We start from the raw sequence: 25,555 nt of genomic DNA, 5'->3' as shown, positions 1-25,555 counted from the left end.
AGTCCTCATGCCTCGACTACCTTGTAATAATTACATCTGCAAACAATATAAATACTTTTGGTTTATATATGTACAATTACATCAATACATAACTGATGCATATAATAACATACTCAACACACATACATGCTTGCCAACTGTGATGTCAAAAGTGGAGGGGGTAGGGACACGACAGGCAACCTGTCTTACATCTCCCCCTCCAATACTTAATTCAATGTTCTGCCCCATAGTTGGCACACTGTAATGCTTTCAACATCTCTCCGCACAAATACGTTTGAAGTGGAAGGGAGCTAAGGCAGGAGGTAATATGTTCGACGTTCAACTGTCTACATTTGTATATACCAAGACCTCAGAAATAGCAGAGCAGTAAAACAGCAAAGAAGAAGAAAGCATGAAATGGATCTCGTGCCCTAAAGTTACATCTGAACATAACACGTGGATGGTGCGGACCTGTTGGACAAATCTCTCTCTAGATAAGTGCAGTGACTCTGCGAAATCGGCATTCTATTCTAGCCGTCGTCTATTACCGGTAACGAAACTCTCAGAACCCAAGAATTTGTATTGCCCGCTGTCTGGTATTACACACGCGCAGATTAGGAGACTTTGTCCATAAAAAGAGACTGCAGCGCGGTGTAATTACGCAGCACTACCGACACAACACGATGAAAACCTGAAGACTTCCACAACTACAAAACTTTTTTAAATATCAGTTAAACTAATATATCTCTCTCTTCTGCGATGTGACAAAGAGTTCTGAATGTAGTCAAATTTATATATAACGCTGCATATAAGTTACTGACCTGTACAAAAACGCACAATGAAATTAACTCAAATGTAATTCCCAAGTCTCTGTGAAGAAGATGTATCAAGATGTGGGCTTGGAGAAGGGCTGCAAGGAGCCAGGCTGTACCCACGACAACCCCAAGGAACTCGGCTCATCTTCATTGTCCTGAAACGATTAACGTTCTACTGTATCACCTACCAAAACAAAGTCTTTATCAATGATGTGACGCTGTCTACGTGCGCTCAGCTAACCATGTGTCATGTAAGCATCCTACTAAACAAATTAAGCCTGTAGTTACAGTAGCCCCATAGTAGGAGGGTTTCAATTCCCTACTCACTACTAAGATAAGCCAGCGGACCCATGTCGTAGATTTACGGCATGTAAAATAACCTTACAAGCGTGATACGAGATGTTTCGTAAGCAAAATTCAGTAGCCATTTCTCACCCAAAAAAATCTCCTGATTAACTGCTAGATGTCTCTGGCAGTCAAATCAGGATTGAGTAGAAATTGTGCAGAGTCAGTGATCTGGTCACTCGCTACTTCACGCACGACCAAGACACCTCCGAAAAGGAGGCGGCGAAAACCTGCGACAGGGTCGTAGTGCCGAGAAACAACAACTCACTACTAAGATGGCCCATATGTCATTCACAACATATTCCAGAGGTGATAAAATGAACAAACCTTTACTTTAAATATAGACTCTCTGACAGGGTTGTGCCGTTCGTCATCGTAACGCTCGAAACTGATGTAATGAAGATCATCCGTAGGTGCAAGATCATACACTTGTTCCTGGCTGGCTTTCACGCATAACTTCACATTTTCACAGAATGCATCTTCATTCTTGTTGTATCTGTCACATGGGTTCATGAAAATCATTCAAAGGAATAACCAAACCAACTAATTTGCTCTGTTAATTAAACAGTACTGCAAGTTCCATTTAAGACACGCAAGAAACGGTTCAATGATAACAGACCAACAGCGCATAAATCATCAACTGACCGACATAAGCCTTCAACTATACAAGACAATGAAGCTTTTGTGACGACTCAAGTTGATGAAACACTCTCGGGCCACAAGCCGTGTCAAGTGACCGAACGGTGAACAAACCAAATCTTCCGCCAACTTTTCGAGTACCATCTCTGTTCTCATCCTCAGGGTTGCTGGGTAAACAGTCTGTTCTTTTCCTGAATGCTAGTTGATGGGAACTGGAACAGCAACCGAGGACGCGGACAGATGGTTTTCGAAATGTTGGCAGATCTGGTTTAATCATCGGTCAGCCTCCCGACACGGCTCGTAGCCCAAGAGTATTTCATCAATAACAACATGAAACAAATAAATGATAATGCCAAGTTTATTTGGTTCTTCAATGCACAATCTCAATCACGCAGTGCATAAAAATATTTGCCCCACTTACTTTCCCCGAGTCATCGAAATTAAAAATTCTGCTGGACCCCACAGTTTGGGCAGTTCCTTGTGGACAAATACACAGATGCAAATAACAAAACAACTACAATATTTTCAAAACTTTTTATAAAGCACGTCTACAAGTATGATTTGCTTATAACACAATTAAGAAAAAATTATATGTAAATACTGAGTGCATGCAAGGCAGATAAATATTCTTCACATAACTTACAATTCTGATGCTTCCTGATTTAACGGAGATTTAGTTTCTATTTTGTAGAATGCCCTGCGGACATAATGCACCACTTGCCATATATGGTTAACATTCTTACGCCATTCTTGAAAACCACTCCTTAAATCCATTTCCCAACTATTAGGACTTATCATGGGATGAAAAATCTTTGATTGAAACACAACTCTCTGGAACAAAGATTTGTAATATCACCTCAATCTACAGAGATTTAATACAAAACTGATATAAACTTTGTATTCCTACCTTCCATCATCAGGAATGTCACTCTGCTTGAACAACAAAATTATTTTTTTTATTACCACTTCAACGATCAAAGTGTTTCAGGCAAAATTCACAAGACTCAACGACACAATCATTTTCTCTTTCATAATTCCAGATAATCAATAATTTTTCAGAAAATTTCAGTAAATGTGTAAAATGAATATGCCAACATTTATATTCAGATTTAGAAAACAAAGTAAGTTTCCTGAGCTTAGCAAATGTTCAAATATATTGAAGGTTTAAATTTTAGCCATAAGTTCATCTATTGGGGCAGGTCATCAACGATATAAGTGTCTTGTTAAATTATAGTAATTTAAGACTAAATCCCTTACCTACAGCTTTTTTGTTGTTTTAACCAAAAAAGCTAAATCCTAAGATTTACTTCCTAGCAAATGTTTTTGAGATTTATACAGTAAAACTCACTGGGCATTCACCATCTGGAAATCCCTCTGGAATTTGAATGCAGAAGCGGAATATTCCTCCTTGGTACACACCCTGTCTAACAAAGAGTACCCCAAACCATACTGAAAACAGAGGACATGCCTTCAGTTTCAATTCAAGGTCATGTCATGGTCTCGACAATATCAGCCCAAGGGTAAAATTGAGTTGCGTTAGGTTACGTTCTGTTATCTTTGGTTAGATTTATGTTATGATGGGTTAGAATGAAACACCAGAACCCTACCTTGTAATGCCCAACACGGATTCTGTCCAAACTGCTGAATTTAACAAAGTATTTCAACCTTTGGCATGCATCCTTAACCCCTTAATGTGAAATGGTAACTATATGTACCAGCTGTTTAAACAATAATTCTGTATTTTGTATTTATAAGTTCTGTGGGATTCTCAGAACAAACAGCAATTCATTTCCTTAAACAGCATAAATAAATTATCTTTGTAATAGCAAAATGTTGTGTTTTCTTGGCAGTACAGACTGAATTCTTAGATATTATTTAGATAAGCTTTAGGGGAAAAGGGTTATTCATCTTCACACATAATATTAATAATAACAGAGCATTACAAACACAATGATGCTAGTACACTGTTAGAAAGTTTCTCTAACTCTACATTATTCTTACATTATTATTCAAATGTACTTACAAAGACAATTCTGGGCTGAAGGAATTACATAAATTCCTGGAAACTCTTGCTTGCGTAACATATTACTGAAAAAGAAAAAAACAAACTTCGTCTCATAGAACAAAAATAAAACAATTTTGGAATATGGCAACCACATACTGACATTTTCTGTCAACTTTCCAAAGGCAAAAAAGTATTAAATCTGAAATGAGTATAATCAGTTCAATACTTAATCACTGTTAAATGATAAAAAAAATATTTCTGTGTATTTATCAAGTGTGTCAAATCATAATACATAAAATCTGACCAGTTTCTTGTAGATTACTATAACAACCTTACAAGTCTTTCACCTTCCAGAACACAATACCAAAAATGTATCTTTATTTTAACTTGCACCATTTCTTCTACATACAAAAAACAAAGTGAAAGTAAAGCCATCCCACTGCCTGCCATGTAGGTCATTTGAGAGGAGTGGAGGTACAGCTCCTACTCTTTCTTGACCTCGGCATTAGGTGGGGGTGAGTGGTCAGCATCACGCCTGGCCGCATTGTACCCCCAGGAAAAGACCCCGATACCCATTGGACAGAGCCAGTCTGGACGCAGAGGCTACAGGAAAAATCCTCTGCCCCCGTCAGGGATCGAACCCCAGTCGTCCAGCCCATAGCTAGTCACTGTACTGACTGAGCTACGCCAGCTACATACAAAAGCAAACACAACACACACGAAATGGGAAATTAAATCCAAAATAAATAAAAACCGTGATACCAAAAGACTGAAATTAAACATAAAAAGATGTACAACATACTACTCTGAAATGATGCTGTACTCTTGCTGATATTGACTATATGCTTTCTGCTGTCCTCTATTTGATATTGCTGGTCGGTCAATCATCTTTGCTGACATACTCAGTTGTGAGTCAGCACTTGGAACAGAAGGAAGAACTTTGCGAAAGGAACCCTGGCGTCGAAATGACTCAGACCCATCTATATCAGCATCACTCTGTAGAAATATGCAACAAAGATAATCTATAAAATCACCACAATTCCATAAATCATGTCAGTCAAGCAAAGATAAATTTCACATTATGTGCCATCTTGTATTGTGAAACTTGCTGGATAACATTAATGTACTCAGAGTTACTAGGTTCATCACACCTGCAAAATCGTACATTGAAATAATCAAAAATTAAACTTTTATGGGCTAAAATATTTTTGCAAAATTGTTTTCCTGTCCATCGTCTACATTATAAAAGAAGTGCAACACTTCTGAATCTGGATCTGCTCAAGTCGTCATATGAAATAAAATATGGAGGGCAGAAAACAGAAACCCTGTCCTCACCCTATTTTATTCGAGTACGGTGGCAGATCCAGCTTTGGAAATGTCGTGAATCGTTTATAATGTAGACTATGGAAACATGAGTCTTGCTGAATAGCAGAGACAGAATAAAGCAATGTGAAAAATATTAGATACTGAACCTTTAAATCCATAGTAGTATCTTGCAGTTACAACAGACACATACATAGGCATATTTCAAACATCTAAATATCGTAAGAAATTTCTACGTGACTACTTTAGCACCAACATCCACTACTCGCGTACATCACAGATTATGTAGCATACAGTCATTTTAGATAATACCAACATCGCAACTGCTTCCTGATTATTTCGGAAGAGTAAGGTTCTTGGAGAGACAATAGACGTGTGTATTGTTTTAGTTACTCTGGGCAGTGACACATTCTACATCCTTGGCTTAGGCCTATGAAGGATCTATGGAATGTAAACAAATGTTATTCTATTCTATTCTATTCTAATATATATGGCGAATATTTGTTACCATCTCTCCCGATTTCAAATACACAGATAATACCAATATGGGCTGATACGTATAGATTAACACCAACATGCGTAAAAACAAAACATGTCAATTCGTTCTCTGTGCTTCACTGAACCCAAGGTTTGATTTCGTCAGACTAAGACTAGCAAGTACGGAAGACGTCCCATTATGAAACGAGTGTAATTTACGTAGTGCTTAGGGAGAAAGTGATGTACTAACATTCCAATAATTAGCAAAAAAACAAATTTCATCTTGAAAGATCACAATGTTACGGAGAGTCATTAATAATAACATCAAACGTCTCTTCCAAATATCCCTATGTAACTATAGACAACCTGGATCTACATATGAACAAGGTCAATCTCCAGAACCTACAATAAGAGAATATTTCTATTACATCGATCATCAGGGAATGGTAGGAGAAATCGTCGTTTGGCGATTCCATATGATCTATAGCTATTTTACACATCCGTGTCTGGATAACTTTTGCTTAACAGTTCCCACTTGGTCTCTGGCAGGGTCAGAAGTAAATCGTGTATACTCAAATAGTTAAACATTTCCCATTCAGAATGGACTGAAACAAAGACATGTTTTAACACTATTGTTTTTAGAATACATTAAGAAGATACCAGAAAACCATGGAAGGTTGGAATTGGACATACCAGCTTTTGATCTATTGCTTTTAAAACCTAAATACCATAAAGCAGAACAAAGCTCTATGAGATGCTATTAAGGAAGCTGTCCTGGAAGTAAATTCAGAGAAAAAGTATAGGTTCATGTCTCAAAACCAGATTGCAGGACAAATTCATTCATGCACTAATCTCAGTGTTATCTTTCAGCTGTTTCTTGATGATGCTCGGATGAAAAATTTCACATCATGTTTCAAAGGTAACTAATTTGTGATGGTTCATGTTCAGTGTAAAATCAATACAGCACCATGTAAAAATTTCCCTATCAAAAGGTGATCTGCACATGATCACTAAGCACAAGAACCCTTTAAATTTGGAACATTTAAATATCAGTATATAAAAACCACAAATTTACAACAAACAGTCAGTATATATACACACTTTTTTCATTTTCTCAATAGATAAAAAATTCCTCGAATTCTTCTTCAAAAGGTTGAGGTTGAATACTACAGGACGATACATGGCAGAATTTCCATACCTTTCTCTTTGTGGACGAGAACGTAATTTCATACGTTGCGATGATTACCCTATTGTGTTCACTCACGTGATCAGGGATAATACAACCGGACAACCTGAAGATCGACTAAGCTATGGACATGCAGGAGATTTGCTCAGTGTAAAGTTTGAACCAGAAAGGATTTTCATGTTGCCTGAAACGGGACGAGTTTACCATCCTGCTCTCGAACATGTGGGAGCTGTTGGGTTGGTAACATCCAAGTTGGCAATCGAATTCAGCAAGTGGTTTGAGTTCGATGGTGAACATAAAATGCCAACTCATTTCATTTGGGATGGTAAAACATATAAATTGGAAACTGACTGGTATTATGAAGCAGCGCGGAAAAGACATGGCCACTGAAGTGTGGTTAGTGCCATTCAGCACATCATGTAAACAGTTGAGTTTCAGTCTACGAATCTTCTTTCACTGGAAGCAACAGCAAAGTTACACAATTATTTGTTATGAAGACAATAAGAACAAGATTAAATTATAAATGCATACAAAATGTCTTTGTTAGTGGAATTTTTTAAATTAACTGTATATGATCTATATATAAGATTATATTCTTATTGTAAACAATACGATGTAATAAATGGTACACAATTTTTCCAGTGACATACAACGTACTTCTCTTTTTACAGAGAATACTCAGAAAAAAATACAAACACACTGATAAAGCTTGCCTAGCGAAAGTCTCTCTTCACAACGCAAGATATATTAACAGCCCAATCTTCAAACCCTGCTATTCATTCCAATAAACAAGTAAAATATACAGATGACAACCGTGAACTAGTGAAAATGACTATAACTCGCCTCCACTTCCGAAAACATGCTAACCCTAAACACAACAGAAGTGCTCGTATGTCCATTATCAGTAACTGAAAAAGTTTTCATTACACAAATGTTACAGTTACTTGCCCTATCAATGAAATGACTGAAAAGTGATATCAATCCGATGGAAATTCCAGGTAACATGTCAGCCACCCTAATAATTATGGCCAACATGACATTTGTACATCACTGGTATAAAAAAAACTTACACACAAAAAAACTAAGATGCAAAAATAATATTCAGTTAGGTGAGACGTGAGGTTCTCAGAGCAGAAAGTATGAGATGTTGCACTATGTAATATGGTATAAAATTTGAAAACACACTTTATTTGAATAGATGATAGTAAAACCATAACTCACCCTCACATCTAGGACTTCCACAAGCCCCACGTGCCTTTACGAAATATTTATTTTATGAAAAGAGATTAAAATGCATGTTTTTGTAAAAAAAAATTTAATGAACATTAGTACAGCAAATTAAACATTTTGATACAAACATTCCAAGAGCAACAGCAGAAAAAATAATTCTGTCATTAATAAAAGGATGTTAATACATTTCAAGATAAATAAAGACGTTATTATTTAAATATAAAGTTATGTTCTGTTTGCAACATTTCAGTCTATTATTGACCCATAGAATCAGTTTGTTTTCACAAAGCACCGATTTATTCCTTATGCGTCACAGACAAAAGTTTTTTTGAATAAAGATTTACTATATTTAATGTGAGATGTTTAATTTACAATAAAAGTGCTTACTCGAAATCTTAATCAGCACTGTTCTTTCAAAAAGAGTTCTATTTCTTCTCTACTTTTATTTCTTCTTTTGTCTTCTCCTCCTTCTTCTCTTTACTATCCTTCACCTCATCCTTTTTACCCTCCTTCTTCTCGGCATCTCTGTTTGTTAACTTATTGTTAATTAGGTTGTGAAGAGCAATAATGGAGCGAATGAGGGCTGCGAGGTACACGACGAGCATCTGATCATTTGTCTTTACATACAGCGACTCGACAAAATTACCATGGCTGATGTCAGGAAGAAGGTTAAAAATATCTTGCAACTGGTAAACTATCTGATGGTTAATTGGTAGCTTTCCTTGAACAACCTGAAAACATAAAACAACTTTATATATAAAATATTTTAACTTCACAAAAATATATTCCATAATCATAATTTATATTTAATTGTAATCCATTTTATAAATATTTTGCCTATGTTGTGTTTGTGTGCACGTATTGGGGATGGAGGAAGATTTATAATTCAATTTCGCAAAGGCAAAACAGTTCTGTGGTCAAAAAATATAGAACCACTGCACTACAAGATCACTAACCTGCAGTTCTCTTCCAAGAAATAAACAAACAAGTACCCAATGTTCCTCAGCCTATTTTTTATTGCCAGTATATACCTAGAGATGGATAAATATTTATAAAGATCTGCATTTTTCAAGTCTTGGAAAGTGTACCACAATTTTAGTTACCAAACATTCTGCATATGCCAGAGTTGCACTTGATTCAAGCAATGCAATTACAAAACTGAAAACGTGTTTTCGCAAAGTATTACACAATATCACAAAATTCAAAGGAGCACCTGAAAAATGGCAGGAATAAAAAAAATATTTGAATGCAAGTCTGACGTTCCCTACTAAGAGCTTGGCATTCTGTGCACTTTGTTAACTTCATGGCTTATGATGACAGTAGCAACATCCCATTATATCTACAAAATCAATTCACAACGCAGGGTAAAGTTTATTGGCATTAAAAATAAAATAAAACATAGTTTTCATGATTATTTTTAATGTAAGACACTTTATGTACTTTGGTTTTGAAATGAAGCCAAGTTCAAACTCAGACAATGCATGCTGCTAAAATGGTACAATGTGAGAAAAAAGACTGCAGTCAAACTGACCTGCACTAAGTAGTTCCTGATATCTCGTATTTGTAAATGAAGCCCTTTGAGACCTAGTAGTTGATTTGTTATCCTCTGTGAGAGTGTCCCAACAGTCGTGTCTTTGATGTCCCGTAAAAGATGCTCGACACCGACCTCCTCTGCCTCCTCAGCACCGATCTCACTCGGAACATGTTCAAACGTTTTTGAAGTTGGAGAACCATCCTAAGATAGACAGCAGGTGAAATAAGTCATTGTCACTTTCCTCACAAAATTTAAATCTCCTTTATTAACGTATTACTTACATCGTGGACTTCCTCAACTGCTTTGTAAGCTTCTGTGGGAAGGCCCAAATCTTTAGGCTTTGCATCAATGATGACAAGAACAGAATTTGGGCAATATCGTCTTATCAGCTCATTGATAGCAACATCATTCTGATGCAGTTTGGGTCCAGTATGATACCAGCCAACTATCTTCTCTCTTGCTGGAAATGTACGCAAGTAGCTTTACATCACATCAGTAAAAATACAGGTATTGAAATGTGGGTTTCTAAATCCCCACATTTAATAGCTATACACAAACAGCACATCAGCAATCAGCATATAAATGTGTGTGTCAAATACTCAAAAGAAATAACACAAATACAAAATCCAGCTTGGTGAGCACAGATTAGCTTCTCTATTGCTAATGTCCTGAAAGTTCTTAACAGGATATATCACATATGTACTTACCATTGACTTTCTTAAACATGCCATACATGTTTTCAAGGTAGTCATGATCAAGGAACCAAACTGACTTGTCCTTATCATCTTCATCAAATGGAACTTGAAATAAAGCACAATGATTTTGTATTAGTTGAAACATAGTTGCTGAGAGTTAAGGAAGTTTCTAAGCATCATAAGCTCTTAATGTGTGAATATCTGAGGTTCAAAACACTTAAATTCTCTTGAGAAATTCATACACATCAAGGGAGATGGCTTACACCTTGTAACTAGTTCAGTAAGTGTAATTTCTGACTACAGACTGGATGAGTAGGGTTTGAAACAATAGTTGATTGCTTGGTTTCTTAATTTATTTAACCATAACCTGTTAAGATGCAACACACATGTAAATTCGTTATCCGTGACACAACAAATGCGTTCTAACGGGCAAGAAATTAAAGTTGTTCTTACTATAAATTAGATCATAATTACTTACAATATGTCAGTATCACGTGGGATCGTAAGAAACGTGACGAAACAATAATTTATGCAAATTCATCTGAATCTAAGATTCCTAACCTGCAAAACTGTTCGATACGTCCAGAACACCTTTCGTTCTCCAGCATCCTAACAAAACTCCAACAACTCTTTTCTGGTTTCCAATTTTTCCCATACGGTTAAAATGATCAACCACACTTAATAATACAAGTGGATGAACCACCACTTTGTTAGTAGTAACTTCCTGACTCGGCATTTCGACAATTTCACTCACTTCTCGAAGAAACAAAAACACAATCGACTCACCAACGATGCGTGACGACTACATTACAAATACAATTACCAACATAACAACACGCAATCCATAGACATTGCAATCATCTCTTCGTAACCTGTGCCTACGACTACATGTTCGAAATCTATGGAAGAGGTTGATGCGATATCTCGTTCTCACGGGGGCAAGTATGAAGAGGACTGCTTCTGGGATGTTCATCAACAGTTACTATCAAGCTGCACGGAGCAACATCCCAGAAGACTGTCATCTCAAAAGATATTGTTTTGAGAGGTGGAGTAAATGATCTTTGCTTAGTTACTTGCTTAGATATGACCAAACATACCTATGATTATTTGTCTTTGTTTCCTGTAAACCACATATGAATTACAAACGTTGGCATTTCACATGTTATGGCTTTTGGGTATAACATAAATAGTTAATGACAAAGGAACTTCATGGCAACAGACCCACTAAAGTTCATCAAAAATGCTGGAATCTGCCAGTGGGTAAAAATACTTCATCTGCAGATCTATCGATGGAAAGTACACTCTGTAAGTTTGTGCACATAATAACATCCTGTGGTTCAACACTTCCTTTGGTCAATTTTCCAAGACAGCCATGAAGTCCCCCTTCTATTTGTGTTTCTGCAGTATTCTATCTTCTGCAATGATGGATTGCAGCAGCAGCAGATTCTTTCAGGTTGAAACATGTTGAATGTCTTCCATTTCCAGGTTGCTTTCTTAGAGGTGGTTCCAGGCAAGTTTGATCCTTTTTTGTTTTTAGAAGAATGCCATTGACCTCAATCTTGAGTCAAATTAAACCAGTCCACAACTTTCTAAACAATTTCTTTATGATCCTTTTTAATATTGTTCTTTCATCTAAACTTAAGGCTTACAAATGATCTCATTCCTACAAGTTTTCTGATCAGAACTTTGTATCATTCTTTTTAACTTTTCTGTGCATGGTATATATCCTACCTGACTTGATAATCCTAAAAACATTTTGTGAAGACTAATAATTATAAAGCGCCTTGTTAAACAGTTTTCTCATCAGCTCAGAAGACAGTGACAGTTCCTCAGAAATGTTGGTATGTACTTACATGTCAGCAAGGTATTACAATGCAGAAAACCATCATCAACACTTCAAAACTGTCGACATTAACAATATATATCATATGTCAATAACAGGGTATCAGAAATGTCCTTGGTGAATGGTTTGAAATACAGCCTTGTCTGACATTTCTGTAGTTATTTCAAATGTAGAAATATTTCCAATGTTGAGCAAGTTAATATTTACCATCACATCTGTTCCGTCTTCAACATCTTCACGTGAGAATGGACCAAGCAATATGGAACTATGACGTATTTATTGCTGGTATTGTTTATTAAGACTGTTACATGTAAAGGATGACAAATACATTTTCTCTTTATATTGCTGGACTGGCTGTGATAAGTTTAATACGTCTGATAACAAAAACTAGAATTGTGTGCTTTATACTTTCAATTTATAAAATTAAACTCTGATCCCTTCTTCATAATTTTATTAATATAAAATTAATATCGTAATACCGAGGTCCATACCATTATACCATACATTAACTGGTACACAATATACTCCTCTACCTTCCCTGTTCAGGATGTTTCTGCCAGTTTTGGCCATCATCAGGGGCTACCTTTATGCTTAGAGTGGGTGGGATTGGATGTGTCAATGATTTCCTGTTCTGTATTTATATATCCAGTAAAGTATGGATTACTTAACCTTAAAATTGTTTAGTTTAAAATGTCAACAATATGCACAGCCATCACTCATTTTCTGGAAGCAATGGATAACTGGATACCTTCTTTGTTCAGGAGCACTAGCTCCCCCATGAGGTTCAGCTGCCGTTCAGCGTCCACAGATTTCACCATATACTGACACAAGATAGTTGAAAGTATCACTTTAAGTTCAAGTGTTGCAAATCTGTGACCTAAAACAGTGAAATATGGAAAACATTTGTTTTACATTCTTTCAAAACTAAATTCACTTTTCTACCTAATTCAGATTTCATAAATTACATAAAATTAGTTAAATGAACTTGATACAACTTACAGACACACTGAAGTCCGCTAAAGACAGTTCATATCCATAGCCACCATTGCATGCCATAAGGGTGGGAAGCCACCCCATTCTATTTAACGTGACACCCTAATAATATTTGATGAAGAATACAAATTATTATGCTCCTTACTGTGTAAATTTCTCCATACCCAATGCGAATTAGTATGATGAAGAAAGGGAGGTAGTGTGGTTAAAGACAATCTCTCAGCTTAATCTGGGGTGACTGTAGAAAACCACGATCTCAGTCAGCATAGCCAGATCTCTATTCAAGACTTAAATTGGATACTTCCCAAATGTAAGTCCAAATATTTCTTACAGCTCTTTATTTCAAGCTGGTTGTGCATTGCATTAAAGTATTGCTAAATCGTTAATCGTGGATTTAAAGTCCACCGATTTGACTTTGCAGCCTGTAGTAGGGGTTTAAATCCCCTCTTCCCATACAATAAATGTTAACACTTACCAATACAGTTCCTTGGCCCAGCACTAAATGGAATGTAAGCAAATGGATGCCTTGTTTCACAGTTTTCAAGAAGAAAACGGTCTGGATCAAAAATATCTGGATTTGGAAAGAATCTGGGGTCTCGGTGTAAAATGTACGTGTTTACCAACACTGTGACTCCTGGTGGCAACACATGATCAACTGCAAATGAACAAGAATTACACAAACAAATTTCCTTTCAGGTACTAGCACAGAAATTACAAATAATAATGCAAACTCCGAGTCTAACATTTATGGTACTTAGATAACTCGTTAATGATAATGTATTATACTTTAGTGTATTCTTACTCCTAAGAGATAAATAATAAACATATTGTGAATAACGAATTAGAATTTTTATTGTCAACTTGAGGAACTACAAGAAATGAATAACTTGTTTCCTTTTTTCAGTATGAACTTCAATAACTCACATATTTGCACGGGTTGCTTTATATCTCTGGCAATAAGTGGCACTACAGGATACAGGCGCATTGCCTCTTTGATGCACCTTTCAAGGAAAATGAGTTTCTGCAGCTGCTTTATTGTAGGCCACTCTCCTCCTCCGGCTTCCTTCACATTTCTCACCTCTTGAACAACTTTCTCCTGTGAAAGGTTAATTTAAAATTCTAATTGTGTTCAGTAAAACATGTACCCATGTAAATAACACATGTTTAAATAGTACGGAAGCGGTTATGTTTCCATTGGTACAAAATATGTCAGATCTTGTTCGGGGCAGGGTTAATAATACTGAATGTTCTGGAGCACCATGAATCAAAATTGGATTTCCTAATATTATTAAAATTAAAAATTTTGTTTGTTTATAGTTACATGTCTGTCTATGTGTTAATAAATTTCTGCAAAACAGAAATCACTACAAGACCACAAAGTATCACAACTCAGAAGACATGATCGAATGTATATTTTATGTTACGTGTAGAGATATATCCAATTTTATGATATGCTTCATGAAAAACTGGGTTTATCATAACACAGTGTGAATTCCTAACAGTAAATTTCATTGAAAGCATTTACAGTGGTAGTTTCTGAGGCGAGACATTAGAATATGTGAACATGACCTCCCCACATTGAACACCAACATAAATAGTATTTAAATGGGATTGAAACTGAGTAATGTTATGAAAGAAGGTGAATAGAAGAATGAAAGGATTGAACTTCAAGTACAATATACTTTACTGTAACAAGCACCATAATACTTTGTCATGTAAACATTCAGGTCATGTACCACGTACTGAATATTTAACTTTTGTTCTCCTTATCTCTTTCATTTCCATCTCGTGTACTTACTTGTGCATCCAAGTGGTGTCCCAAGACATAAAGGCACCATCCAACGCCTGCTGCTATTGTGTCATGCCCCTGCAATTAGCAAGCCTTAGCACAAAAAACAAATGACATTGCGCAATCAGATAGCACATAATCGAGCAGTGTACTGGTAAACAATCCTGCATTAATCACTGAATCTTTGCAACGAAACCTAACATAACCTCATTGTTATTCTTTTGTAGTTTTCTCAGTCTCTTATGTAAATGCCACAGAGCACTATCAAGTGGATCAGGACAATTACCTTCCAGTTCCCTATTAATTTATTGTTCATAATAATCTTGTAATTTCTTATTTAATGCTACGTAACCACTGCCTTTAGAAACTGTTGTAGTTCAATCCTGATCATTTAGAGACCACTGTCTATATCCCGTTTGTATTATTAACAGTGGTAGCCTTATAAGAAGCTTATCTTCTTAAAATATAAAGATAAAAATGGATAAAATTGCTAATTCATGTTACTCAGATTTGTTCTTGAAATTTTTTACTGGTTAATAATGTGTGGAATGCAATTTTATTAAGGATTCAAATTCAGAAGTACAATTTTAAAAACTATACTAGCAAGAATACTGATATATGAGATAGATGAAATAGATGAAATATCATGGTTACAAAGAAAACTAAATGATAATCTTCATAGATTTCGCACTTCGCCTGACACTGCTACGTGATTACACAAAGAAGGATGAGATTGTTGGAATATTTAACATGCAAGGGTAGAAGAATACAAATAAAATTTTGGTTGAAAAGCCTTTTGAGAAGAATCCTCTTGTAAGGGCTAAGTTCAAGGATAATATTAAAGTTGATACTGGAGGAAGAGACTGTGAATATTTGGACTGGCTCAAATTCCCTCAAATTGGGACCCAGTTGTGGGTGGGTTTGATCAAAATAAGTGAAATCCTATCATCTGAAAACTATAAACCACATAAAGAAGGCTCTGAACTATAAATATCAGTTATTTTCATGTATTTAATTTTCTTCTTATAATTCACTGTAGTATTCATATTTAATGAACTAGTTTCTGCATAAGAAGAAATGCAAAAGACACCATTCAGACATGGTTTCTCTACTACTGGAAAATTGTAGTTCCTTTATTAATACCATTGCGTGATAATTTAGACTTACTGCAAACGTGAAAGTGGACACTTCTTCTTGGATGTCACTAGCTGACAATACGCTGCCATCTTGAGAAAATTCCAGCAGTAGATCCAGTAATGCCAATCGGCGTTTTTCTGGTTAATAAAGAATCAAGTTCTAGCATAAAAGATCATTCTTTTACTTCCATTTAAAATCAAAATCAAACACACTTCACTCATTCAGTTTTTTGATTATTAAATCAGTTTCTTTGTTTGGAATACAGTTTCCATTCCTTTGTATGACAGCAAATCTACCACCTCTGCTCGACATTAAGATTGCAGAGGACTTCTGTTTATTGAGTGTTGAATTTTGATCTGTAATCAACTTGACCTGCATTATCCTGCTCCTACATGAACTATGATCAATTAATTTTTAATACAACAGTTAAAATGTTTTGATTTTTACACCCTCCTATGCAGTTCATCTGTGTTTCTGTGGGTACCAACAGAGTATGTGAAGTATTTAATGCAAAATCATTTTTAGAAATACACAGTTCTAGCAGAGTCTTTATCATTTTAATGCTGATTTATGGTTTTAATCCTGTATACATTACAGTAGAGGTCACTTCTTTCTGCAACCACAATAATTAAAATGTCTTTCTGTAAAGGGACTTACTCTTTATTTCAGCGGACTGTGAATTTTCTGAAACACAATTTTCTTGTTGCTTCCTTTCCTGCTTATGTTCATTAATTACCTGTGGGACAAAATGAAATATGACATTTTGATAAGTGTTCAATTTTTCTAATCCTCTAAAACAAATCTAAGTCAGACTCAGCCATAAACTGAGATTAATTACATTACATTACAACTGAAGGACTAAATCTCATAATGCAACAAACTGAGTTAGGGCTGCACGGATTTCACCCAAAAGCAAATTTAAAGAATTTTAAATTTTCTTGTAATTATGAATAAGAACATCAACTGTTGCTAATTAAAATCAATTGAAAGGTATAGGATAAAATCAAATTTATGCCAAGAAATTATCCCTCCTTGGATTCTCCAATTAGCAGCATGTTCAGGCGAGTGGATGTTAACCTTAGGCTGCAGCGGCCTTTAAAATTATAATTTGAAACTAACTTTCAGTGAAGATTTCCCAGGCAATCAGTCTGATTTCATAATGCTTCTTTGCTCTTGATGTTTAATTATTACTGATACATATCTTGAAGAGAGGCAATTAAAATGTAGTTGTGGTCTTTTGAGAAAACTAATAATGGGCAGTTTAAGTTTCACGGAAATTAGCAATTACGTTGGACCGATGTTGATATTAGACGGAAACATGGCCCTTCTTGCATTATAGTGCACATACAGCGACAATGATCAAGGAATAAATGATGCACTGAGGTAAATAAATGAATACGTACTGAAGCAGTCAACTCATCGCTGTTAAATTCATGAATTATTTTTAATTCGCTGTTATCGCAAATCTGTCGATTATTTTCGACACATTTGCATATTGTAAATTTACGAATTATTTTCCAACTCACCTTTCTTGTAAATTCGTGGATTATTTTAAGGCACTGTGCCTGTCTTTTCCCAAATTCTGATCTCTTGAATATTGAGTCTGGTTTTAGCCACGGAGTTATGAATCTCCTCTGAAGAATTTCAGACAGTCTGTTCAAGAAATGCAAGAAAGTGTAACATAATTAGGCTTTTAAATTATTTTAATGTAGAGTAGGCATATATGATTTGTTTCTGGATTACATTTGTTTAATTAATTACAATTTAGCAAAATTATTAGAGCAATTCAGTTAACCGATCTTTCAAATAAGAAAGAGTAATAAGCAATTAACATAAATTACAGGCTGAATGGCTGCTAATACAAATTTGAGGCTTCAAAAAGTACACAGACCCACTATTTGAACACACAAGTAATGAAATCAATTCTCCTGTGTTCCATATTGTTATCACTTGCGATTCTAAGGAGTAATTAAAGGAATTGAATTATGTAGATGTGTTTTCTTCATCCTAGCTGAAAACTGACACTGAGCTCATCAACAGAGAGAAAACCAATACTTTAAACACTAACTAACCTAACAATTATTTATTTTAATCCGTCTTATCACAATATTTAAAATTTCTTATAATTAAGATAATAAAATATCATTGATGTTCCATATCGATTGATCGATTTATATTTTGGAACATCCTTTACACAACATGTTTCAGTTTTTATAAAACCATCATCAGGTGTAAATTATTTACGAACTTAAAACTCAAATATGATTCCATTTGGTGATGTTTCATGCCATTTGTTTTTCAATTTTGGGCGAGGTGTTGTCTTTTCTTAAATTTTATCAGATGTACATATCGGTCATAGATGTAGGAGTGATTGTTCCGATATGTCCAGAAGTACTACTGTCATCGTGTAGGTGTGGGTCAATACATCTATGACCGATATGTACATCTGATAAAATTTAAGAAAAGACAACACCTCGCCCAAAATTGAAAAACAAATGGCATGAAACATCACCAAATGGAATCATATTTGAGTTTTAAGTTCGTAAATAATTTACACCTGATGATGGTTTTATAAAAACTGAAACATGTTGTGTAAAGGATGTTCCAAAATGTAAATCGATCAATCGATATGGAACATCAATGATATTTTATTATCTTAATTATAAGAAATTTTAAAATATTGTGATCAGACGGATTAAAATAATTAATTGTTAGAAAATTCACAATATGACGCAATTACACTATCTTACTAACTAACCTGTCAACAGCAATCACATATTCGCTGTTTGAATCTTTCTGTGCATTCATGTTTGTTCCCAATGCAGTATCTGAAAATGAAAAAAAAGAAATACCCTCAGGTAGTTGCTGTAATATGTCTGTTGACAGTGATTTGGTGAAGTCGTGATGATATTGTTATCGGACGTACACTTATTTTGTTCCTGAAGTTTAAAACATAAAAGTATAGATGATATCCAAAGAAAATTTTCCTGTTATAAAAATCTGTCTAAAGATCTGAGAACAGGGGTAATCAAGTTTAGTTTAAATTACTGATAAGTACCTAGAGCCAAAATTAATTTAAATACAACTGAACTTTATTGTATACGCTAGAAGACGCATCACTTGCAATACTTTGTCATAAACTGCATGTCATCTATGAAATCTTTAATTATATCCGCACACAGGACTCTCTCAACTTTAGACTATTTTTCAAAATTTACTTTGATTTTAATATCTACAGTAAAATGTGAATAGCAGATAAGATGTCGTCTTTTACTTTAAATAATTCACAGGAAATACAGTTTCTGGATGGACTCGTCTTCTACGTCTGTGACGTAACATCAGTTTCACTTACTGCAGATGACATCGAGGGCACAAAGTTTAACATATGGCATGATATTGAAGTACGGTTTGTCCAGCTCCATCTGCAGTCGTCGGCACAGAAGAAGACTCTCCTGGTAGATTGGTTCAAGGAAGTCCTCTAAAATATGACTGTGAAATGATGGTGTCAGAAGCTTCCGCCTTGAGTGCCATTTCTCCCCTGCACAAGTAAAGAAAGTTCACGGTCAGTGAAAGTATCATTGTTTATATGCTGAGCAGTGCAATGCTGAAGTCCAATTCATGAGATTCTACGTAAATTAGCTGACTCTGACTCCACAGTACAAGTTCTAAACCTGTTCAGGAACTACAGAATCAAAAAATCCATCAGCATCTGTCAGAGCTAGTTCAATAGCCTTCCATTTTCTAAACTCGCTTCTGCAAGTTTCACACAACGAAGTTGCAAAAATTACGTCATGTCTGTCAAATTCGTCTATCGTAACATCTCGATTAATTTTATATTTGAGAGTTTCACTAAAATTAGTTGGTACAGCTTCATCTTAATTTTGAACGTAGCTGCACATTTGAGATTGATTATTTTAAGGGCACTCACCAGTGGCTGTTAACAATCCAGTTCCGAGCCAAGGCAACAGAAAACTGTATTCGTAGCTTTTATTAATGTGCAGACTGGAGTTCAGAATAGGCTGTGGACAAAATATGAGAACATTTCAAGATGCAAACACTCACTGACTGTTAAAACATTGTTTAATTATGATCGCAACCGACATAATTACGAGTGACGACTGTCTTACAAATTAGGCTGTAACTGAAATTGGTCATAGATGAGATAATTGTTTAATCAGATTCATAACAATTAACGCAGTTGTCTTAATCGTATTTTCCCATGCAGGACGAAATGACGTAAAATTGGGGGCTGCTTATTAAGAAAATCCGGAAACTTGGCTTTTGTTTATTTCAAAAATTCTATCTAGATGAACATACACTCGTAAGCGAAACTTCCCGAATTTATGTGACAGTTCGCACGATGCATCTCCGAAAACAACGAATTTCCATTAAATTTATTACTGAGAGTCTACATTAAAAGTAACTGGGCGAATTTATCGTCTTCGAACACATGATACACCTACGAAATAGTAACACATCTGCAAGCTTTATAAAAATGTATTCACTTTTTCTCAGTGTGATTCAAATTATATTTAACGAAATACAAGCGTCTAAGCCAGCGTGATATATTAACTGGTCACCTATACAATCCATTAGCATTGATCTGCATATGTAAATACGAGATTCAAAATCGTGAACAAGATAAAGATTCCTGTCTTCTGGGTTGTTGCGATGTATAGTCTGGTCGATGTTAACAGAAATCTTCATACTCACCGCTGTGGAAAACCTCAAAACTTACGTGAAGAAGATATTTAGATAATTCTTTTTCTTTAAAATAACGCCTGAAAGATATTCATACCTACTGTTTTATAGAATAATTTCATCATAAAGAATAAAATTATTTCAGTTTATAATTCCTGGTTGTCATTAATTAGAATGAGCCTTCATGTTAGTTACCTGGACAGCTTCAGCGCGGTAGAGGAAGACGAATGGTCGTTGTCCAACCCACAAACGAAAAACATCCCCATATTTTTCAGCACACTGAGTCAAGAGCTGGAAAAACTCTAAAACAGAGTAAATAAAATATAAATATTGTAAACCATTCACCGTATCGGTTCTCAAATATACATAAGACAAAGAATTTCAACATGTCATGACTCGAAGTCGAGACGAAAACCCAATTCTTCCTTGATAACGATAACTCAGCAAAGAGTTTGGCTCATAGCACAGGGGGGGAACCCCCCCCCCCCCGGGTATGACACATTTCACTCTTTTTGTTGTAGTCTATTAATTTTCGAAACAGAAATGGCCGATGTTAACTAAGTCGCCTGTTGTTTGTTTATGCGAGTGTCTTATTGAGAAACGCAGTTGAGGGAAAAACAAGGCAGGCCAAATTTAAGGAAGGTCACTTTTCCTTGTTTACGTAAAGTAGAAAGCGGCTGGCATATTTCCTTGAAAACTTAGAGCAAAACACATCTTATCTGCGTATCGCCATGTATTGTCTTCGCGATTACTGTGTCGCTGGCAGGTCAGAACGCGACCCGCGAAAAGATTCCATCCGACAAAATGTTTCTTGTATTCATAACAAATCTCACTTCGTCGCATATATTATAATAAAACTACAGTAAAATGATGTAGATACAACTTGCAGGAGAGTTCGATTCAAGAATTATAAACGATACGATAATATCGATTCTATTCAAATTACAGCAAGAAGTTATAACTGTTTCGGTGCTTAGGAAAACCAAGAACTGTTATCCCTTTGAAGCCGAAACTCCTCTAAATAGTATTTAAGAATCCAGTCCGTACCGCGAAGAAAACACTACACTCCACCATTACAAAGATCGATTAGTTAACGCTGTTTAAGGAAATAATCTAAGAGTCAATTCCATTATACGAAATTTTTCCACATTCATTATTAATAACGCACTTTTAGCCTAATTAACTTCCCCGAAGACATAAATAGGCTTATGTGATCATCTCGTTGTCTGTCGCAACATTTCATTGAGTTTTATACTGATCTATTTAACGTCTGCTTGAAAATGTGTTTTTCAGAGCATCTTTTTCAAACACAGGGTTCTTCATAGGTCCCACCTCAGAAATTCGCACACCGGCAATTCTCCCGTTATTGGTGTTAATAAATTTAAAAGTTCAGAGGTAGCTGGGTGGAATGTAACGACACAGTTTTCATACGAAGTTTCGTGAGAATCCATCGGTTGGTCCACAAGTTATGAGTGTTACAGGTACACAGATATGGGAAAGGGGCCCATATTTCCTGATTAAATCAATGTCGCTCTGTTATTGACTGATTCTTTCAACAGTAGGCCTATATTTGTTTGTATTTGGAATAAATGACTATCAAGATCAGTTAAAGCAGTGGTATTCAACCTGGGATACGCGAAGACATCTTAGGGGGTACGTGAAATTTAAAAAAATATATTATTTTATGATAAACACTGAATAATCAGTAATGTAATTTATTTAATTTATTTTAGATATAGATTATATACTACGTATAACTTTAATTATACACCAACAACTCTGGGGGTACAAAGTTGAAGAGAAATTATATCTGGGGGTACGCGAAGACATCTTAGGGGGTACGTGAAATTTTAAAAAAAATATTATTTTATGATAAACACTGAATAATCAGTAATGTAATTTATTTAATTTATTTTAGATGTAGATTATATACTATGTATAACTTAAATTATACACCAACAACTTTGGGGGTACAAAGTTGAAGAGAAATTATATCTGGGGGTAAACGAACAAAAAGGTTGAATACCACTGAGTTAAAGAGCCAAAGTGTGATGGAGCACACAATTCATCTTTCTGGCACTACACTAATTAGCAAAGTGTTTCACTACGCTCACTTACTATCTTGTCCTCCGGTGAGCAGAAGTGCGTTGCCAAGAACAGGCAGTGCCGGTGGCCCCGGCAACCAGCGAACCGCAACCCAAAAGTACACACGTTTGCACACGTAAATCACGAATAGGACGATCGCCAACACGACACAGAAGCCACAACTCCAAAACGTCGCGTCCAACATTGTCCTCGTTCGCCGTCGAAACCTCACGTCGAGGCTCCGTCTTGTAATATATAAGGCACGGCACCCCCCCCCCCACATACTTCGCCCCTTCAACTCATCCCTGAGATCGGGAGAAAAATATTAGGATAAGCCCCGCCTAGCAGGCGTCTCATTGGGCAATTTTAGGTTTAGAAAACGACGTATCTTGGGCATAACTTCGGTACATACGCACCCGACAGAAAGTTGGTTCAGTGTCTGTCCCCCCATCACGACATTGTGACTTTTGCAATTCATCACTCATAATAAGTCTCCAGACACAAAACAATATTTACGGCTTCTAATAACTTACGAGCCTTTTCGAAAACTACAAACGAGAAAATCCAATTCGAATCACGGGTGACATGTACTTATTTCGAGGCATACGTGTATAGTAACCTACAGCAAAATCTATCTTTCTGGAAGTTAAAGATGGGACACTTTCGTTGACGGATATTATCTTGCGTACTGCATAATAGCAATTTTTAAATGAAATATTTCGATTTGCCACTGTTACGCTCATTTTGTTAACGTCGCCACGTATTGTAAGCATTTTGAATGATTTTGCGTTATTAAATTAGTATTCAGACTGCACCTTCGTCCGAGTATTTAACATAAACGCAGATGTATCCGATACAGTTCTGATAGCCCCTGACCTTCAGAATAGCGGATTTTAATTAAATAACCTGCTGACTACAAGCCTAGCCAAAGTTCCTCAGTTATTTTCAACTAAATATATCCGAGATCTTGGCACTGCATGAAGGTTGGCTGGTCGCGAGTTCAATGTTTTAACGCCATTTGCATTGCTGAAACTTACCACCACACAAATTCCACATGGCAAGTCATTAGTTATGTCATCAAACGAAAGTGGACACGGATATTCTCTGACATGTTGCATCGTTTAATCTTGTATATATTTACCGACGTTTCAGACATCATTGCCTCCATCCTCAAGGTGCAATAATCCAGATGACAGATATTTTCATATTCGTCGCCGTGAGAACCTAAAACCAAATTAAAGCACTTCACGTGCGTTACATGTTAATATTTTCTGTTTCCTTAAGAATTAAAATATTTATTTATTTTTACAGTGAAAGTGTAGTGTTTTTTTTTTAAATATATAAATAGAAATGCAGTTCTTGTGAAAAATCTATATCTACGTAAAATTTCAAAACGATGCAATTAATGCATTAATCGTTCGTAGCTCGAATCCCGTCTAAATAATATTTACGAATTCAGTCCGTACCGCGAAGAAAACACTACACTTCACCATTACAAAGATCGATTAGTTAGAACTGTTTAAGGAAATAATCGATGTTTACACTGACAATCATACATAACCCATACGCAAGACACGAAATGAAGAATTACTTATTGTTATAGCAGGCGGTTTATATAATTACCATTGCTAAAACTTTTAAATACTTTAACGATCTGAATTTACAGAGCACGCTCAACACAAGAGTAGGTCACGTGTCCTCAATTAAATATTCTGCAATAGCAAAACACACGATTTTATAGACTTATTTAACGACGTTGGCCTTCGAAATTCTCCCTCCATGAAACGAGGTTTTACCCTACCGAGCTGAGGTGGAAGTTTTCGTACCACTGAGTTATTAGTTACAAGGAGACTTATATTGTTAATATTATGCAAAAAAAATGTTATTTTTAATGTGCCAGGTTGATTGGAAAATCCTTAGATGACTTCCATGTACCTCCCATTAGTAAAACCGTTTGATAATCGCCCCAATTTCACGGTTCCATCCAACGGGTGCCAGAAATTTATCTCCGGTGATAAAATGGCAGAATCGACCACATGATCTAGTCCCTGGGCCTAGAATTCGTGTGTTAGTGCCTAGGCAAGTGGACCACGTGGTATCAATGGACCCAACACTGACCTTGAGTCATCTCCTTTGGTACGGACTTACCGTGAATAAATTGAGGATAACAGACAGATTTTACGAAAATGGTGGTGCACCTTTGAGTTCAGAACCCGAAAAATCAACAAGTGGTCAAGGAAAACTGTGCCGCGCGGTTAAGGCTGCAGAAGGCCCCTTGTGGTGTACCAATCAGAGGATCAGAGTTCATCTTACCTTGGCTGTCTAAGGAGATTGAACTCCACGTGCAAGACGGTCAGATGAAGGTCAACACGTGTCTGATTCGTTGCAACTTCTGCGTCCCTCCACCCCACCAGATTTCTAGAACGTCAGTTGCCTTACCCCAGGTTGTTACCTAAACAGTTATACCTGGCGCTTTCATTAATATCCCACACGGGCCTTTCCAGGAAATATCAGTGTATCATCTAAGATGACGTCCGGCTGTAGAGTATCAAATGTCCAATATATCGATTGATTTATCGACTCCTCTCAGCTGTTTAGATCGTAGCCAGAGATTATGTCTGTTTTGATTTTCATAAACTGACTGCACGTAACGGATGTAGAACTGGATCCACCGATTATGGCCGCTGACCTTGTAGGGAGTGCCCAGTATGCGGACCACTCAATGAAGGAAGGAAGGAAGGAAGAAAGGAAGGAAGGAAGGAAGGAAGGAAGGAAGGAA

At 36.0% G+C, this 25,555-nt stretch overlaps 4 protein-coding genes and 1 long non-coding RNA gene across 9 annotated transcripts; 2 read left to right on the top strand and 3 right to left on the bottom strand.

Moving 5' to 3' along the window:
- Positions 1-41: 41 nt before the first annotated feature.
- Positions 42-5,745, bottom strand: peo (ubiquitin E2 variant domain-containing protein pendolino). Of its 2 annotated transcripts, none has more exons than XM_022067901.2 (7): positions 5,615-5,745; positions 4,586-4,779; positions 3,802-3,866; positions 3,127-3,227; positions 2,422-2,609; positions 1,467-1,635; positions 42-949 (listed from the first exon to the last, which is right to left on the bottom strand). In XM_022067901.2, the coding sequence occupies exons 1-7, from the start codon at positions 5,681-5,683 to the stop codon at positions 866-868; spliced, it is 870 nt and encodes a 289-aa protein (XP_021923593.1). In that variant the 5' UTR covers positions 5,684-5,745; the 3' UTR covers positions 42-865. The 2 variants fall into 2 exon arrangements, with proteins under 2 accessions (XP_021923593.1, XP_021923601.1); XM_022067909.2 differs by lacking the exon at positions 5,615-5,745 and adding an exon at positions 5,256-5,415.
- Positions 5,467-7,421, top strand: LOC110831682 (UPF0598 protein CG30010). 3 transcript variants are annotated; one of them, XM_022067987.2, is made up of 3 exons: positions 5,467-5,556; positions 6,454-6,502; positions 6,705-7,421. In XM_022067987.2, exons 1-3 carry the CDS (start codon positions 5,539-5,541, stop codon positions 7,157-7,159), a joined length of 522 nt encoding a protein of 173 aa, XP_021923679.2. In that variant the 5' UTR covers positions 5,467-5,538; the 3' UTR covers positions 7,160-7,421. The 3 variants fall into 3 exon arrangements, with proteins under 3 accessions (XP_021923679.2, XP_021923661.2, XP_021923645.2); XM_022067969.2 differs by lacking the exon at positions 5,467-5,556 and adding an exon at positions 5,656-5,734; XM_022067953.2 differs by lacking the exon at positions 5,467-5,556 and adding an exon at positions 5,880-6,029.
- Positions 7,422-8,067: 646 nt separating this feature from the next.
- Positions 8,068-11,051, bottom strand: Rpn8 (regulatory particle non-ATPase 8). Its single transcript, XM_022067887.2, has 5 exons — positions 10,790-11,051; positions 10,241-10,333; positions 9,815-9,993; positions 9,531-9,734; positions 8,068-8,730 (listed from the first exon to the last, which is right to left on the bottom strand). Exons 1-5 carry the CDS (start codon positions 10,962-10,964, stop codon positions 8,425-8,427), a joined length of 957 nt encoding a protein of 318 aa, XP_021923579.2. The 5' UTR covers positions 10,965-11,051; the 3' UTR covers positions 8,068-8,424.
- A 33-nt stretch (positions 11,052-11,084) lies between these two features.
- On the top strand, positions 11,085-17,978 carry LOC110831710 (uncharacterized). Its single transcript, XR_002543674.2, has 3 exons — positions 11,085-11,273; positions 13,602-13,760; positions 13,969-17,978. It is a non-coding gene; the product is annotated as an uncharacterized LOC110831710 (long non-coding RNA).
- Positions 12,330-23,984, bottom strand: LOC110831624 (cytochrome P450 4C1). 2 transcript variants are annotated; one of them, XM_022067840.2, is made up of 12 exons: positions 23,814-23,984; positions 20,887-20,993; positions 19,919-20,009; positions 19,343-19,528; positions 18,749-18,818; positions 17,517-17,643; positions 16,648-16,726; positions 16,021-16,127; positions 14,863-14,931; positions 13,989-14,160; positions 13,540-13,719; positions 12,330-12,948 (listed from the first exon to the last, which is right to left on the bottom strand). In XM_022067840.2, the coding sequence occupies exons 1-12, from the start codon at positions 23,830-23,832 to the stop codon at positions 12,788-12,790; spliced, it is 1,368 nt and encodes a 455-aa protein (XP_021923532.2). In that variant the 5' UTR covers positions 23,833-23,984; the 3' UTR covers positions 12,330-12,787. The 2 variants fall into 2 exon arrangements, with proteins under 2 accessions (XP_021923532.2, XP_087200918.1); XM_087344792.1 differs by lacking the exon at positions 23,814-23,984 and adding an exon at positions 22,810-23,018.
- Positions 23,985-25,555: the final 1,571 nt, after the last annotated feature.

Source organism: Zootermopsis nevadensis, unplaced genomic scaffold, assembly GCF_977971745.1.
Source record: "Zootermopsis nevadensis isolate Lab colony 2312 unplaced genomic scaffold, Znev_1.0 Znev_ptg000008l, whole genome shotgun sequence".
NCBI lineage: Eukaryota > Metazoa > Arthropoda > Insecta > Blattodea > Termopsidae > Zootermopsis > Zootermopsis nevadensis.
This window is presented reverse-complemented; position numbering and strand designations above follow the sequence as displayed.

Coding starts and splice junctions, on each gene's coding strand:
- peo (XM_022067901.2), bottom strand. CDS start 5,683: ATGTTGGTGTTAATCTATACGTATCAGCCCATATTGGTATTATCTGTG. Junction 3,228..3,801: donor TTCAGCCCAGAATTGTCTTT/GTAAGTACATTT, acceptor CTCTGTTTTCAG/TATGGTTTGGGGTACTCTTT. Junction 2,610..3,126: donor TTCCAGATGGTGAATGCCCA/GTGAGTTTTACT, acceptor TCTTTGTTCCAG/AGAGTTGTGTTTCAATCAAA.
- LOC110831682 (XM_022067953.2), top strand. CDS start 5,880: ATGTTACGGAGAGTCATTAATAATAACATCAAACGTCTCTTCCAAATA. Junction 6,030..6,453: donor ACATCGATCATCAGGGAATG/GTAGGAGAAATC, acceptor GTTATCTTTCAG/CTGTTTCTTGATGATGCTCG. Junction 6,503..6,704: donor TTTCACATCATGTTTCAAAG/GTAACTAATTTG, acceptor TTTTCTCAATAG/ATAAAAAATTCCTCGAATTC.
- Rpn8 (XM_022067887.2), bottom strand. CDS start 10,964: ATGCCGAGTCAGGAAGTTACTACTAACAAAGTGGTGGTTCATCCACTT. Junction 9,735..9,814: donor CAGTTGAGGAAGTCCACGAT/GTAAGTAATACG, acceptor TGTCTATCTTAG/GATGGTTCTCCAACTTCAAA. Junction 8,731..9,530: donor TCAGGAACTACTTAGTGCAG/GTCAGTTTGACT, acceptor TTATGTTTTCAG/GTTGTTCAAGGAAAGCTACC.
- LOC110831624 (XM_087344792.1), bottom strand. CDS start 22,981: ATGTTGGACGCGACGTTTTGGAGTTGTGGCTTCTGTGTCGTGTTGGCG. Junction 17,644..18,748: donor TATGTGATTGCTGTTGACAG/GTTAGTTAGTAA, acceptor TTTCTTGAACAG/ACTGTCTGAAATTCTTCAGA. Junction 14,932..16,020: donor TGTCCACTTTCACGTTTGCA/GTAAGTCTAAAT, acceptor TGCTAATTGCAG/GGGCATGACACAATAGCAGC.